The 16946-nt window shown below is 35.2% G+C and overlaps 1 protein-coding gene across 3 annotated transcripts in view; it reads left to right on the top strand.

Moving 5' to 3' along the window:
• The first annotated feature begins 1271 nt into the window (after positions 1-1271).
• Positions 1272-16946, top strand: part of LOC111046456 (tetratricopeptide repeat protein 39B) — a 50293-nt gene continuing 34618 nt past the window's right edge. The window contains exons 1-5 of one of the 3 annotated variants that reach the window (XM_039443057.1): positions 1354-1511; positions 3659-3768; positions 8019-8068; positions 10079-10107; positions 10519-10623. In XM_039443057.1, coding sequence (XP_039298991.1) covers positions 8039-8068; positions 10079-10107; positions 10519-10623 — 164 coding nt within the window. In that variant the 5' untranslated portion in view covers positions 1354-1511; positions 3659-3768; positions 8019-8038. Of the gene's footprint in view, positions 1512-1562; positions 1721-3658; positions 3769-8018; positions 8069-10078; positions 10108-10518; positions 10624-16946 lie in introns of those variants that run through there. The other 2 variants (XM_022332010.2, XM_022332012.2) reach the window with 2 other exon arrangements.

Raw genomic sequence — 16946 nt, 5'->3', positions numbered from 1 at the left:
CTTGACAAACCAATTTCACTCATGGACTGTACAATTTTATGAAAAGATAAAGTGTCAAACGCTTTCTTGAAATCTAGAAATAATATTAAAACATGGTAATTCTTATTTAATTTATTATTTATATAGTTACATAATTGGGATAAAAGCTGACCAGTTTTAATATTAATAATAATAATAATAATAATAATGTTTCATTAGGATAGGTTAGGTTTTTGCTTTAAAATTGCAATATGCTAGAAGGGGCTAGGGTCTAGATAGAGTTATGCTTTTTGATGTTTCAAAGGTAAAAGGATTGGTTAGGGGGTTAGGATTTTGCTTTGAACCACATGTTCATGAAATGAACAACATGTTTGTGAACATGTTCATGGAATGAACCACATGTTTATGTTTTGTTCTAAAGATGACGAATAAATCCAAAGTATTTAATGTGAAAGGGTTAGAGGTTAGGTTTTATTTAGGTTATATTTAATAATGTGTTATTAGGATAGGTTAGGTTTTTGCTTTGAAATTGCAATATGCTAGAAGGAGCTAGGGTGCAGTTAGAGTTATGTTTTTTGATGTTTCAAATGTGAAAGGATAGGTTAGGGGGTTAGGATTTTGCTTTGAAATCTAAATTATTAAATGTGAAGGGGTTAGGGGTTAGTGGTTAGGGGTTTTTTGGATTATATTCAATAATGTTTCAAAAGGTTAGGTTAGGTTTTTGCTTAAAAATTGCAATATGCTAGAAAAAGGGCTAGGGTCCAGGTAGAATTATGCTTTTTGATATTTCAAAGGTGGAAAGATAGGTTAGGATTTTGCTTTGAAATTGTAATATGCTGGAAGGGATTAGAGGTTTTTCAAATAGTTATGTTTATTGCTGTTTTAAATGTAGAAGGGGAGGTTGAGGGTTCGGTTTTTGTTTTGAAATGACAATATGCTGACTTAGTTATAGTGTTTTTTAACATCAGTTAAATAGCAACTGTTATATTTTTCAAAAGTACTCTTCCTTTTATTAAATAGAATGATAATAAATTGATTATTATATTGGATTTAATGATAAATCATCATTGGATAATAATATCTTCATCAAATAGAATGACGATTGGCTCCAGTTACAGTGCTCGGTAACCATTATCACAAAGAACGATACATTCAAAGAGCTGACTGAATGGAACGGGAAAAACCCGTTGCTAACGCATGTGCGATACGGTGCTGTCTGAGACTGAGAATGGTTTGTCTTGCGCAGTTGAAAGGAGCAGTTCTACAGCGAGACTCACCTGTTATTAGCAGCTGATACTTTTGACAGAAGAATAGCTGCTGATAACACTTCCAAGCCAACAGAAAACTGAATCCGGATCTCATTTCTCAATCTCATGCACGTAGATTGTAGATATCTCTATATGATATGGATTTCATGGTCTTTTCAGATTTCTTAATTATTCAGGGATGTGATAGAACACCATCATGTACGTGAAGTACAGATAGATATGACAATACTTGCTCACCCTGAAACGTCTTGTTTATTTTCAAAGGTAAGTTGGTGCTGATACTGGAAGCTTCTTTGATTATTCATTCATTGAGAACATAACCTTGAATTGTGGTCTACTTTCTCTAAGTTTTTAAATCCCTTTTATTGGATATTGGTAGGTTTTATTGATCCAAACCGTTCAGGAGAACTGTTCAACGTTCAACTAATATTCGATTCAGTTGTAGGAAGCCTTATTCTCTTCGTACTTCTGGAGTAAGTCTGTTTTTATTAGTGTTTTGTTACTAGTATATAGTAACATATCTTTGCCACAATAGGTATCTAGCTAAATAGTCCAAGTTATAGGTTGTTTTACTGTTTAATAAATATTGTATTTCATTTCTTACCTTTCATTGCGTTTTACGTAAATTTATTTAGTCTTGTATTCTTGTATAGCCTACAATAATTATATACAAGACTAAATAAATTGTCGTCTTATAAGTCAACTAATCATGATGGGTTATTGTGAATTATTTGAGCTACAAATTTTATCTAAAATCCTCTCCAATTGGGGTGGCTTTAGAATTGGGTAAGAGACTTTAAAAGACGCAATGTAAGAACACTTATTGTATTTCAATTTCAAATATATTATATTTTAACAGGCATAAAAACTCACATATGAAGTTTATGAAGCTGATAATTATACAGGCGGACGCAGCTAGAATTTTTACTCGATTTTTCCAATCTATCCAAAAAGACAACTGTCAGGTCACTGTTCAACACTTGAACGTCCATTGTGAATTTGCATAAGGAAAAGCTAATCTAACGAAATCTAAATTAACCAAACCTTCATGCGCGCATAACCCTAACCAAACCTTGAAAACCTTTCTAATGTGTGTGTAATAGGAATGAGAGTAAACACGACATAAGTATTTAATACCTTAAGAAAGGTTTTTAATAACTTGAACTATACAGGTTTCGAATTGGAATGAGTTTGTTTGGAGACTTAGTAACAGTAATAACAAATTCAAAACATATGTTGTTATACTACAGTGTGGGGCATACAGTTCCGCTGCCGCCTTGAAGAAATATCCTCTCATAATTATTGGATCAATTTCGATTTCTCAAAGAAGGATCCCACCGTGGCTGAAGCGTGAAAACCTCAAGCTTTTGCTTTATGGCTGCTGTTCATGTTTCTGACTCTCCTGCCTCAACTTGATAAAAGAGTTATTTTTTGGCCAAATTACACACTTCCCTACACCTTTTACTCTTCGTAGAACTTTGAATAATGTTATGATTTAACATAAGATCAACAACTTCTTTCTCACTCATCCTAGCACTATTTTAATCTACATCCGTCACATTCCATCCTCAACTTTCATTGTTCACCAGTTTTGTAAATAAAATTCTATTTTAAACATACTTTGTTGATTAAGCTTGGTGTATTCTGCTGTTATAATCTAAATCTGTCAATTTACAATCATTTTGACCTGGGGAACCACATATGATTGACTAGAGAGAATATTGATGTCATGAGAGATTTTCCTTAGAAACATAAACATAACCTTAATGAGTGAAAAAATTCAAATTTACCACTTATATTAATATTTCAAATTCAATGATAAATTGTTGATGAAAGTCAGGCAAAATATCATCAGATAATAAAATCCTAAAGTTTTATAAGGAATAGGGTGTTTTCTTTTCAAACACCTGCTGCATCCGTTCTGTATCATTACTCAAGCTTAATCTGAAAATTTATTTTTGTATCCTCCACTTCCAAAAAATCGGTTATAAAATTTGTGATATTTAAAAAAACTGTTTTGCTGTTTTGGCTTCAACGATTTATAATAACATTCCGTGCTGATTATGAGCATATAAGTTGAGAGCATATAGCAGAGTAGGCTATAGAGAATTAATTAAATCTTTTCGATTTGAAGTATTAATTCCACAATGCTATGCAATTCCTGATTATTGCAGCAGTTTTTGTGTTGAGTGTGAAGTCTACAGTTTTGCAACAATTTATCTTAGTCTGTTCAAACTAACTGTGAAACCACATTTTTTTAAAAATAAGTTTTTCAAGTGCCAGGGGGGTCTATTAAAAATTTAGCCTATCCTTCTCTGTTATTGATTCCATCGGGGGAAGAATACCAGATTTCAATGTAAGCTATACACAATCAATTATTTCAGAGACACAACTTCTCACTATTATTACAGAATAATGGGGTTCTATCTGCTTTGATGGATGGCCAGAGGTAGATTCAATATTCGTATAGGCCTACTCCTTGTTTCGATTTCAAACATAAAGGTATCAGCTGATAAATAAGGTAAATAAATTAATAAAAAGCCACACGTCTGACATTTTCTAACTTTATAAATGTTAATCTTATTTCATGACATCCTTCATATTTATTCTAGTTCATTTTGTAACAACCCTCTTTTTTATTATTTCACAACTGCCTTTTTTTGATTTTTAATTGCTCTTGAATTTATTACTTAGTATTTCGTTTAATGTATTTTTTATACTGCAGTTGGGTCTTTTAGAGGGGTGGGCAGAGGGGCCCTAGACTAGGTACTCCTCAAGGATCAGATAAATACTGAAAATGTGGGCCTATCTACGTGAAACATTCAAATCCCATACTAATTAAATAATTCAAGCTAAACAGTAATAGTATTAAGCACGGAGCACACTGGAGGCGTGCCGCGCCTCGCAAATGAAACATAGCCTATTCCGTTTGAATACTTAGCATGTAAACAAGTTAGAATACGTACACTGGAAGCGCGCCGCACCGCGCAGCCGTGGACGCCGTGGAATTATTCCGCTGCCGGAACTTTTGGGAGAATACGGAGCGGAATTTTTCCTCTGTGGCTGCGCGGCGAGGCGCGCTCACAGTGTGCGCTAGGAGAGGAACTTTCCTCTGAGCGCCGCCACCTTTCGGGTGCCCATTCGCTACCCTCGGAATCTTTTATAGTGAGTTCCACGTTATAATGACAGTGAAGAGAGATAGGAGAACAGCGTTGTAAAGTCTCTCAAATTAATTTAATTGGGTAAAAGAAAGGAGACGGGGCCGCCAAAAGCAATGGATGAACAGGTAGAAGTTGTAGTGACCCTTCAGTGGTCGCCTATTGTTAATGAGTTTCGACATTTTCGTGGTCTATTGTTAAGGATTCCACTCCGAGGAATAAATTAGTGGCCCAGTCTGATTACTTAAAGGCATTTTCAGCTGTAAACCAGTGGTAGCCTACATTGATTGGATAGACACACACATTACTATCGATTATAAGTACAAATTTAGTCAAACGAAGAACGTATTATTTTTTATTTTACGTCCTTTTATACTTACTTATCCTCACGTCCTACTATATTCAGTGTACATGATGAGACTAAATACATCACATAGACATTACGGTACACAAACAAACACTTATCAAAGTACAAATTGGTGGTTGTGGTATTAAAAAACGTTTCATACCAGTCTTTGATATGTGTTCTTGAAACTCAGTGAGACTTCCAGTATAGGCTACTCCATGTAGAACGGGTAAACTGTAAGACACTGATCGAGACAGTAGTTACAAGATCTGTCAACTTGCTTGGACGAGCTGCAAACTGCAAGTGATTCTTACTGAAATGACATCCTCGGAGAAGGGGGAAGTTGAGGGTGAGAAAGTTGATTGGGAAAATCCATCGTCAAGAAATATATTTTTGGACATCCGGTCCAATTTCAAACTTCTAGGGCAACATAGATCATGAATAAGTTCTTAGTTGATTGAATGGATAGCGGAAGTCAAGAACAAGAGAGTGTAGTGAGTGTAGTGTAGGTTATAGGGGGAACCTTATAATAAAGAAAAATAATTTACAGTTTTTGTTTATTAATTTGTTCTTCAATTTTGCAATGCTTATAATATTCATCAAGCTGTGTACAGACCTGTGCAACGAACACACGCCGTACGCTTTCCATAAGCTGATGCTATAATTATCATGCTAAACATATATTGGATTATTTGATAATTATACTCATACAAATAAATATAATACGCATATCATCAGCTGATGAATAGTGCACGTGGTGTGTAACCACGAATTGTATGTAACTCAAGTTATTCTGTATGCAGGTTATGAGCAAGTTGAGTTTCATCAAAATGAATCATTAGGAATAATTGAATAACAAGTACTTTTACACTGATCTAGATTCAATAATAAAGTGAGAATACAAGTAACAGGTAAGGTGGAAAGTAATAGATGAGTCCCTACCAGCTAAAACTGCCTTCAAGAAAGCAGACGGGGCCACTCCGGCCACTAATGAGGGTAATGAAGCGGATTCAGAGGACAATAGAGTGTGATAGTCGAGAGAAGGAGGATGAACCTTTTTGGCACAATAGCCGAGTGGCTACAGGTAGCGCGGCCCCGTCTCCTTTCTTTAACCCACTTAATTTAGCCAGTGAGTGTACGCATCCCATTAAATCTGATCTAATATTAGTTTTTATTCATATTTCATTTATTTATATTTTCTAAAAAGTCGCTGCTTTACAATTCATCCCGCCATTTGTAATTGTATAATAATGAAGCAATAATGGGTACTATTAATGAAAGAATCAAATATCTGGAAATTGGGATACTGCTGTAGATGATCAACAAATTATTCAAGAAAAAATTGATTTTCTTATTTTTAAGACTAAAATTAAAAAGTAATCGGTGGGGGAGATACTGACAGAGAGCAATTCTAAAAAAAAGCTTTTACGATTTTTTTCGATATCATTATAAAACACCTTACATTATCAAAATCCCTTTGTCATAAAGTTAGCAGAAGACATTCCCGACTCAAACCCTGGATAACATCAAGTTTAGTTCGAGAAACAAAATTACTGATAAACTTGGAAGGCAACCGTTCAATGAAGCTTTTTCTAACAAATTCAAGAATTATAATACTATTTTAAAGAGAGTTTTGCACGTGGTAAAAGATACTTATTATAAAAACAAATTTATGGACTGCAAACAAATAATAAAATCAGGCAAAAAGAAAGAAATGGCTGATGAATTCAGTAAATGTTTTACTACAATCGGTAAAGAGATCACAAATAGGAATCTGAATAACTTGAATCAAGATAAAATATACAGATATAGAATAAATTCACGAAATTGTAACTCTTGTTTTTCGCACCAGTATCTGAAGAGGAAGTAATTAGTACTGTTCTGAGTTGAGTCTTAATTGTATATTTTTTAAAAGAAAATGTTTTTTTTGTTTTTGTTAATTAGTATAAGACGAACCATTCCCCGACGCAGACCTAGCCTAATGAGGAGTGCACTTTAATATTTTTATTTTGTTTTTTTCATAAAATTGTAAAATGAAGTGAATAAAGGAGATGAAAGAAGAAGATATTCTGATCTTTTTGAACCTCATGTGGATCACACTTGCTCCAAACTAGTAAGTTTATTATTTTTATTTTAAGAACACTATCCCGAATGGAATAAAACAATTACAAATCAATTTAAATTAAAAGTTAGAAAATATTAAATAAAAATATAAATATTAAATTTAAATATTAAAGTTAGAAAATATTTTATAGATAGTGACTTCTAATTTATGTTTTTCTCGGCAAATTCTAAAAATGACTTATCTACTCTACTACTTCAATCTATGATTTGTATTGTAAAACAAGATTTATTTTAGTTCATAAAGAACTGGACTAACCCAAAGGAGGCAGTGGACGGGTGGAGAGTCAGGTCCGGTACGCGGTGGCGTGGCGCGCTCCCAGTGAGCAAAAACGTCGTCTCCAGTGTGCTACTAGTTTAAATATTACTTCTACATCATTATCATTATCTCTTCCATAATACGCCCTTAAGACTAGATTTTATACTGGCTACAAAAAAGATCAATTCTATGAAAAATTCAGCGATATTGTTTGAGATTAAAAAATAACTTTTTGGAAATAACAGATGATAATCAATCCACTTCGCTTCAATGATACAAAATAATTAGAGAATTATTGTTGAATAATCCACTCATACTGCAGTGGAGCTCGAAAAATGACTACTCAAACCCTTCTATTGGCTGGACTGCTTGCGGTCTTTTATTAATAGCAATTAATCATTATAATATAACTTGTTTATGTTTGATATACGAATTCGTAGGAACTTTATCGAGTAGAGAGGCAAACTCAGAAGAAAATAATCCTGTTTAAAATGCTGACAGAGGTGTCTGAGCTACTATGCCTACTTAACAGCCTCCTCAAGAGAATATTTTCAATTGCTTGACAGGAAACTTCTAATAATTGGTTTTTGTCAAGTCAAGGATAAATTGTATCAACTGGGCAACCATAGAAAATTAGTTCAGTAAAGATAATTCAACGTTTTTGTTCACACTATGATTTGTTTTGTTTTAATACTGCTGTAGATAGATTGCAATATCCGTCAATGCACATCACTTTCGTAATGTGCTTGACACATATTTAAAGCTTTGTGTTTATGAATTAAAAACGTCTAGTATCATGTATAGGATTCATTTTCCTGTATAGTTCAAATGACTTACTGCTCAAACTCTTATAATTAAGTGTCAAATGAACGCTAATTCTGTTCCAGATTCCACTAGTGTCATTAAGATGGAAGAAGAAGAAGATTTTGATGATGAGGTAATTAGCAAACTAAGTCCTTTTTTCTCTTTAAAGTATGATTTGGATGAAGATGGTGTTAAAATTGGGGTGTTAACTGGATTCAATGCAATTTATCAAGTAATGCTACAGACTATTCTTAAAGTCAAGCCTGAACTTTATTTAAAATCCACGCCTGAAATTTACACGTTCTCAAGGTTGCTTAAGTGGTCTGCCCTTAGTGGTAGAGTTATTGATGTTTCAAATAGATGTAATTGTGAAAATATATGCAGCCAATATTGAATTAAGTATAATGTGATTTATAAAACAATGCTGGTAAAGATAGAAGAAATTATGAATGCTTACATAAGCTTACATACACTAGTAGAACACTGTAGAGTGTAGACCTACTAGAGCTCACTGCATATTTAAGCTTACCATCAGGCTCGCCATATCCGTCTAGCCCCCTGGACCCCCGACAGGATCGTCCAAGAATGAGATCAGCAGGCCTGCATTTTTCATTTGAGCATTTTTATCATATGTTAGGACGATCCAGTCGGGGGTCCAGACTAAACGTCTGGCTAAACGGATATGGCGAGCGAAGCGAGCCTGACGGCTAGTAATATTATATAATATCAGGAATAGCTCTGATTGAAGTAGCAGTGCCCAATTTTTTCCGCGATAAATGCATTTAAATCTTCAACTTGGTGCCAACCTAACAAAGTCAACTCAACTTAATGCCAACCTGACAAAATTATCAATTTAGTTACCAGTTAACAACTGTTTCGAAGAGGTACTCTCTCTAGATTATAGTTCTATATTAACATATGGTATGGCCTTTTTTCAATCATAATTAAGAGAATAAGAAGAATATACATGCTAAAAGACGAACTTTAAACCCTTAGAAACCACCCTTAGAGTTAAAATATTGCCAAAAGATTTCTTAGTGCGCCTCTAAAGGGCCAACTGAACATACCTACCAAATTTGAACGTTTTTGGTCCGGTAGATTTTTAGTTCTGCGAGTGAGTCAGTCAGTCAGTTAGTGAGTGCCATTTCGCTTTTATATATATAGATAGTATTGTTTTAATAATAGTGAGAAGAGAAGACTACTGACTTTTTTATTATATAGATTGATCTACGGCTTGAAGGTGTTAGAAACTCCATTCCAGGAAAGAGGAACATGCAAGTTGTTTATTAATAACCTTGCTGTAGAAAACCTTGAGTTGGTCGCAAATATCCTTTTTTTTAATTGGTCGCATAGGTTCGGTTATCGCTAGTTATAGACTATGTTATAGAGTAACTAGTTAACAGACAACGTTCAATGGAAGTAAGTTATAAAAAATGTTAAACTAAAATTTTCCAGTTGGAAATATGAATTGAATTTCTGAGTTACCTAATCCCAGTTAGAAAATTGATAATAGTTCAATAAGTAAATCACTCAATGCAATTGTTATACTGTATCACATAAAATAATTTACCTAATTTTATGCAACGAATTCAACTTTTCATATTATTCAAGTTGAAAATCTAAGTTTAAAAAATGCAATCATTTATTAAGATACTGTCAATGATACACTAGTAGAACACTGTAGAGTGTAGAGTGTAGAGTGTAGACCTACTAGAGCTCACTGCATATTTAAGCTTGTTAGTGAAAGAAAGTCAGTAACTTGATATGAGCTTATGACGTCTTCATTAACAACATTTTATGTGGCTTCTCAACTTCAACTAAGATAATCAGAGTACCTGTAAAAATCGATTCTAAAGCTCGTCTGGAAATACTTATGTTTAGATATTTTTACATTATTATTTTTTTATATTTTATAAAAACATATTTGATTTATGATTCAGTGTTACTGTAATAATGTTTCGGTCGAAGTATGACAGTCGTAAGGCCCATTAACGGCTTGAAATATACATTCAGGGCAGGTGGGACCTCCCAGCAAGGGAAGGTCGTCTCACTGACAAAAACCATACGAATTTACTTTACTCCAATGTTGCATCTAATAATCATTATGGTATTTATATAACTGATGAATACATCTATTTTTCAGTTCGAGGATGCCTACGAAACCATACCAAGGTAAAACATATTTTTATACTCAATATCAATTTATACAATGAATATTGATGACTTATTCGAGTGGATCAGTACTCGTAAAAAATGTGCTACAAAGAAGAGCTAGCCTGTCAACACTCTAGTTATAAGAAACATATTCTATTTGTAACATAATCTTAAATGTACGGAAACGTGTCCCTCTCCATGGAAAATAACCTTTGAAGTCAATTAATATGATCAATAATTGGATGTTTCAGAACAACATAAACTTGTGATACAATATCAGTTCCGTTGAATGTAGCTCAATCACTTCAACAGGTCAATCGTTTTATATTTCCGGAAATAATTATGAAGATACACTAGTTATTAAAGAATTCATTCTCATTATTGAATAATTTCATCCTACTTTCAATTAATAAAAATGTACTTTTGCAGACCTTCTGAAATGGACCTTGACACGGCCATGCAAGAAGCCCGTATTGCAGTTCACCTTTTTTTCAACAATAAATTTGATGAGGCTTGGGATATGCTCAAACCATGGTAAGCATTGATAACACTTGATACTTGAAAACAACATAATATTTAAAAAACAATTTTTATCCAGAACTAGTAAGCTCGGTTGCACTGTGATGATTACAATCAAATTAGTAAATTGCTAACTTCGTCCGCTTGTCTGATTGGTTCTCGAAGCATTCAACCGTCATTTAATCACTACTAATGACAGTTAAAAATCTAAAGTTTTTAGTTTTCAAGCGTTTTCAGTCTCATTCAAGTAATGTAGAAGTAGAAAATTCAATTATAAGTGGTAATCCCGTCCTGTCCCCAAACCTATGGATTGGGGTACAGTTAAGATTTAATTCACGAAAACGTCGACAACCCCAAAAGTAAGTCTTTAATTTGCACTAACCTTGGAACTGGCGAGGAAGTGGACTGTATCTCGTGTGTAGAAGTTACTGCTGACGATATCCTGTCTTTATGCGTAGGCCTATATGATATTGCACATATATCACGAAACGAAACGAGGTAATTGCGTTCAGCTCGAACGCCACGGAACGAAACGAAAAACGATGTTGACTTCTCGACAACGCTTCTTGAAGTGGTGGTTAGAAAGATAAACGGGGAGGATGAAGGAGGGGTGAGGGAGAGAGGTTATCTTGCCTCTTTGGGAGAGGGGGAAGGGGAGGAAAGCACAAACTAAATCAACCCACAATCAAGGCTGCCGATCCTCTGTGAATCCACCATCTCCGCCCGCCTTGGAATGCCCCATTTCCAAGAACATAAACTCAAAAAAAAAATAAAATTTAAAAGTAAAAGAAAAACAAAACAACATGCACTGAACGGTAGAAAAGGAAAAACGAAGGGAAAAAGGAATAGGAAAGGAAAACGGAAAACTTAGGGTGTGGGTTAAACTAATAGGGAAGTATGGGGGCAAGTTTCCTAACTGGCCTAACATACTCACCAGAGTTAGTTTTCACGTGAGCTGAGCGCACAACACCCTTAGCATCACTTATGATTTGGGTGACTCTACCTAACGGGTATGATAAGGGTGATGAATTGTCCTCTTTAATCCATACTAACTGCCCTACCTGAAGGTTTGTGCCACTCTCAAACCACTTATTCTTCTGTTGAAGAGTGTGGAGGTATTCACTCTCCCACCTCTTCCACAATCTCTGAGTGAAGCGATTAACCTTTTCCCAACGAGACAGTCTGTACTCGTTGACATCACTCACGTCAATTTCAGGAACCGCCAACAGAGGGCGATGAACAATGAAATGTCCGGGAGTCAGCGCCTCGTAGTCATCAGGAGATGAAGAGAGCGCATACAACGGTCTCGAATTGAGTATCGCCTCAATTTTCACCAACAGAGTGGAAAGCTCAACAATAGTTAGGACCGAATTTCCCACTTCACGAAACAAATGGAATTTCACATTTTTAATATTAGACTCAGATTCCATTCATGAAAGGAGCATGTGGAACATGACAACGAATTAGAACACCACGTTGGAGCATTGAACCAATCTTGCGAATTGCACAAGTTTTGGGGAGAAACGCCTCGTGAACCAACGTTGGCAATATTGAAATCAGTAGCAATGTGATTCCAATCAGAAATATTAGTCAACTCTAATATTCTCACAACACGATTTGCAACAAACGTTTGCAACTTGTAAGGAGGTATATGCAACCAAGATAAAACAATAGTTGAATCACTGAACAGAAACGTAGATTGAAGATTGATTTTTTCCAGTGAAGGAAGGACTGAAACATACAATCGCGAAAGCAACAACGCAGCTTGAAGCTCTAATCGAGGAATAGACAGAGTTTTCAACGACGCAACTTTAGTTTTAGCTTTCAACAGGAAGCATTTCACCGTAGATTCTGACGACACAACTCTCAAGTAAATACAAGCACAGATTCCTTTCTGCGATGCGTCGGAAAACCCAAGTATTTGACAAGAAAAAGCATCACCATAAACGCATCGAGGAATTGAAATTGAACTTAGAGCAGGAAGCTCTCTCATCAGCTCGTTCCAGCATTCGTTGTATTCAACAGGAATCGGCGTATCCCAATCGATGTCCAACTTCCACAGCTCTTGTAAAAAACATTTCATTTTGAATATTACTGGAGCTATAAAACCGAGAGGGTCATACAGACGCGCGATAACGGACAGAACAGTGCGCTTAGAGTTTTTCTTTTGAAACTCTGGAACGGAAACTTTAATATGAAAACAATCAGTAGTTGGGTTCCACATTACGCCAAGAACTTTCACATTTGAATTAGGCTCATCACTGATATGAAGTGGTACTTGAGTGTTTTCAGAACGAATCAAATCCAAGAACTCAGGAGAATTACTGCTCCATTTATTCAACTTGATATGAGCACAGTTTAGAAGATTACAAAGTTGTGATTTTATTTCACAGATTTCTTCCAACGAATTAGCACCTGTGAGAAAATCGTCGTGATATATATCATCACGAATAGCTGCTGCTGCCAACGGAAATTTATCTCCTTCATCTTTCGCCAATTGAATGAGAGCACGTTGAGCAAGAAAACCAGACGGTTTCAAACCATATGTGATTGTTTTGAGCTCATAAACGACAATATCATCGGAAGGATCTTTACGAAACAATATGTGAAGGAAAGAACGATCTTCTTCATCAACGAGGATAGCACGATACATTTTCGTAACATCACACGTGAATACGAATGAGTGAAGTCTGAATCTAGTTAACACATCACATATGTCATTTTACAATTTTGGACCTGAATGAAGAACTTGATTCAACGAAATGTGACTCTTTTTAGCAGACCCATCAAATACAACACGAACCTTTGTTGTAGGTGATGACGGATTGAATACACAAAAATAAGGAATAAAATATTCACCTGGTTTTTAGCAACTTTCATATGATCCAAAAGAAGATACTCTTCCATAAATGATACGCAAACAGATTTCAAACGAGCATCACGCAGCATACGACGCTCCAACGACAGAGAACGATTTAAAGCAACATCATGAGATTCATGAAACTTGAGTTGATTAGTGTCAACTTTGAAAGGGAGACGAACAACATATCTTCCTTCAGTATCACGCGTGTGAGTTTCAGCAAAATGTTTCTCACAAAACTCATCATCGGGGCTAGGAAATTTATGATTAGGAATTTCTTCACTTTCCCAAAACTTATGAACCAAATTGTTCAACGAGTTCTCAGAGGTGGGACACGTCATTAATGCAGTCAATGACTGATTAAGAAGACCGGAATGATTTGGAAATTCACCCAAAATAATGTCACCAAACACGGTAGGAATCACGCAAAACGAACACTCTTCACTAGATGAGACTTGACTATCATGACGTAATATTTTGTTGAATAACTGACATCCCAATAGAAGATCAACGGAACGTTGTTCATAGAACACAGGATCAGCAAGGTTGAATTTTTTCAACTCATTTTGCACTTTCGAACTGAGATAAATAGGGGGCAATGAACCAACTATTTTATCAATCACATAAGCCTCAGCTTCTAAACGAGGGTGATTTGAACCCTTAGGTTTCATCAAACATTTCACAACACCAGAAGAATTCCCTACACTCGAGGAATTCAAACCAGAGAAATTTTGTTGACAATCATGAACAGATAAACCAAGTTTCATAACAAGATCTTTTGTGATGAAATTAGCAGTACTACCAGAATCAATCATTAAACGAACACCAATAAACGAACCAGATGAATTTTTAATAACTGCTTGAGCAGTACCTAGAACAACACTCGTTTTAGGAATTAAACTAACAATTGATGACTTATCAATAACATTATCAGTGATACCACAATGCTTAGAAGAATTTGAATTCTCAACAACATTCATAGTGCTGTCAGTTTGAGTGATCGAATCAACGGGTTTCGATTTCAAAGCAACTTTAGAGATGTTATCAGTAGACTTCTGATAACGAACAGGAGAATTCGAACGGCTATTATCACTACTACGAGGATAATGAAGTAATTTATTATGCATACGACCACAATAACACAACGATTTAGACTTGCATTGGTTTACAGCGTGAAATTTGGAGAAACAATTGAAACAGACTCTCAATGATTTAATAAATTCATTCCTAGCTTTTGGATCTCTTTTCAAGAAAGCAGGACATTTGAATAACGAATGATTCATTGAGTTGCAAAATGAGCATTTTGTTTCAGCACTATCATTTAATTCAGAAGTAACTGAGCTGCTTTTATTTCGAACGCTGTTATCAGCCTGAGTAGATAAGACAACCTTTTTCTGAAAAGACTTATTTTTCGGCTTTTCGATAGATTTTTGTTCATTAACAGACGGCACATCAGATGCAGATAATTGATAAGATCTAACTCTCTTATTCACGAAATCAATCAACTGTTGACAAGAAGGAAAGCTCTTATCAGCTACCTCGAGCTCAAACGATTCACGTGATATTTTGTCTAATTGACGAATAGCTAATGAGTACAAGATATAATCAGCCAAATCAGGAACTTTCAACGATTTCAGAGTGGTAATACTATCACCTACTTTAACAAGAAAATCTTGAAGCGATTGTAACGAAGGTTTAAATGGGATAGAACTAGTTTTCAAAATCTCATTTACGTAGTAGTTAGCTAGCACCCTATCACTTTCATAACGCTTGCATAGAGTTTTCCATGCCAAATCAAAATCACTACTTATCTGAAAAGATTTCACTACTCTGGCTGCTTCGCCTTTCAACAAATTATGTAAAATATGAGATTTATGATCAGGAGAATAATATTTATCACAATCAATGATGAAAAGATATTTTTGAATCTAGGCCAGTCTGAAATATCAGAGCCATCAAACGGTTTTATTTCAGTTGGAGGTAATATCATGTTCAAACGGGGAGAATGAGAGGTTGAAGGTGAGGGTTCACTATTCTCCTTCGGTTTCTCATTTTTAATTTGATTCAATTTATCACGAGCATTTATTATTGCACAGGATAAATTATCAATAACGGTAAGTGATTGATATTCAGGTTCTTTAGTAGGTTCAACTTGAATAGATAATTCATTGATTTCATCTAAGAGTGCAGAATATTCTTTCACAGTATTTTCAATAGATATGCTTCTTATCAAAAATTGAGATTGAATTTTAGGATCATTGATGTCCTTCAACAAGTCATAGGCTTGTTGAACACGGCTAAACAAAGTTTCTTTCTTCTTCAAACGAATAGTAAGCAAGGCTTGTGGGCTTGCCATTGTAACTAAGTAACTGATTAGATAAACAAGGAGATTTGGAAAGGAACTTTGTAACTGGATTTAACATGGATATCAGTGCATGTATCAACAAGTAACTCTACTATTAACGAATTGAAATTTAAATTAAAATAAATCTCTTGGAAATAGAACATATCCCAGGCCTGGTGGACCATGTGGTAATCCCGTCCTGTCCCCAAACCTATGGATTGGGGTACAGTTAAGATTTAATTCAAGAAAACGTCGACAACCCCAAAAGTAAGTCTTTAATTTGCACTAACCTTGGAACTGGCGAGGAAGTGGACTGTATCTCGTGTGTAGAAGTTACTGCTGACGATATCCTGTCTTTATGCGTAGGCCTATATGATATTGCACATATATCACGAAACGAAACGAGGTAATTGCGTTCAGCTCGAACGCCACGGAACGAAACGAAAAACGATGTTGACTTCTCGACAACGCTTCTTGAAGTGGTGGTTAGAAAGATAAACGGGGAGGATGAAGGAGGGGAGAGGGAGAGAGGTTATCTTGCCTCTTTGGGAGAGGGGGAAGGGGAGGAAAGCACAAACTAAATCAACCCACAATCAAGGCTGCCGATCCTCTGTGAATCCACCAATAAGTTCCAAATTTATTCATTAAATTATCATTTATTCGTGTGCTTTTCCTCAAACTTAATAAATGATGTGATCAGTATTGAAAAATTGTTCAACTGTTTTGTTTTTCACAGTCCGTTGTTTATCATTTTTTATCTTTATTGAATGAGATTGCCTTGATTTTCACCTCACTGTTTTTTAGCTAGCTACTCGTATGTTTTTTATGAAGTTAAAATTTGTGTGGAGAGCATCTTATCCATTTGACATCGATATGGAGAAATACCACAACATTTTAGCATAGAGAAACAATAGCGTAAGTAGATATCCCATTGTATAGGGCGCTTATGTCGCAACTTTTACTGTTATCCCAAGCCGATAGTTCACGTAGTTTTTTCCCATGCAGCTGTGTGACACTGGTAGTCTCTCAAATTGTGCCGTTCATACACTCTAACCCCAACAAAACAGTAAAAACTGACAATAATCGACAGTAATCGGCTTGAGTTAACAGCAAAAGTTGCGACATTAATTCCCT

Source organism: Nilaparvata lugens, chromosome X (genome assembly GCF_014356525.2).
Source record: "Nilaparvata lugens isolate BPH chromosome X, ASM1435652v1, whole genome shotgun sequence".
In the NCBI taxonomy this organism is placed as follows: domain Eukaryota; kingdom Metazoa; phylum Arthropoda; class Insecta; order Hemiptera; family Delphacidae; genus Nilaparvata; species Nilaparvata lugens.
This window is presented reverse-complemented; position numbering and strand designations above follow the sequence as displayed.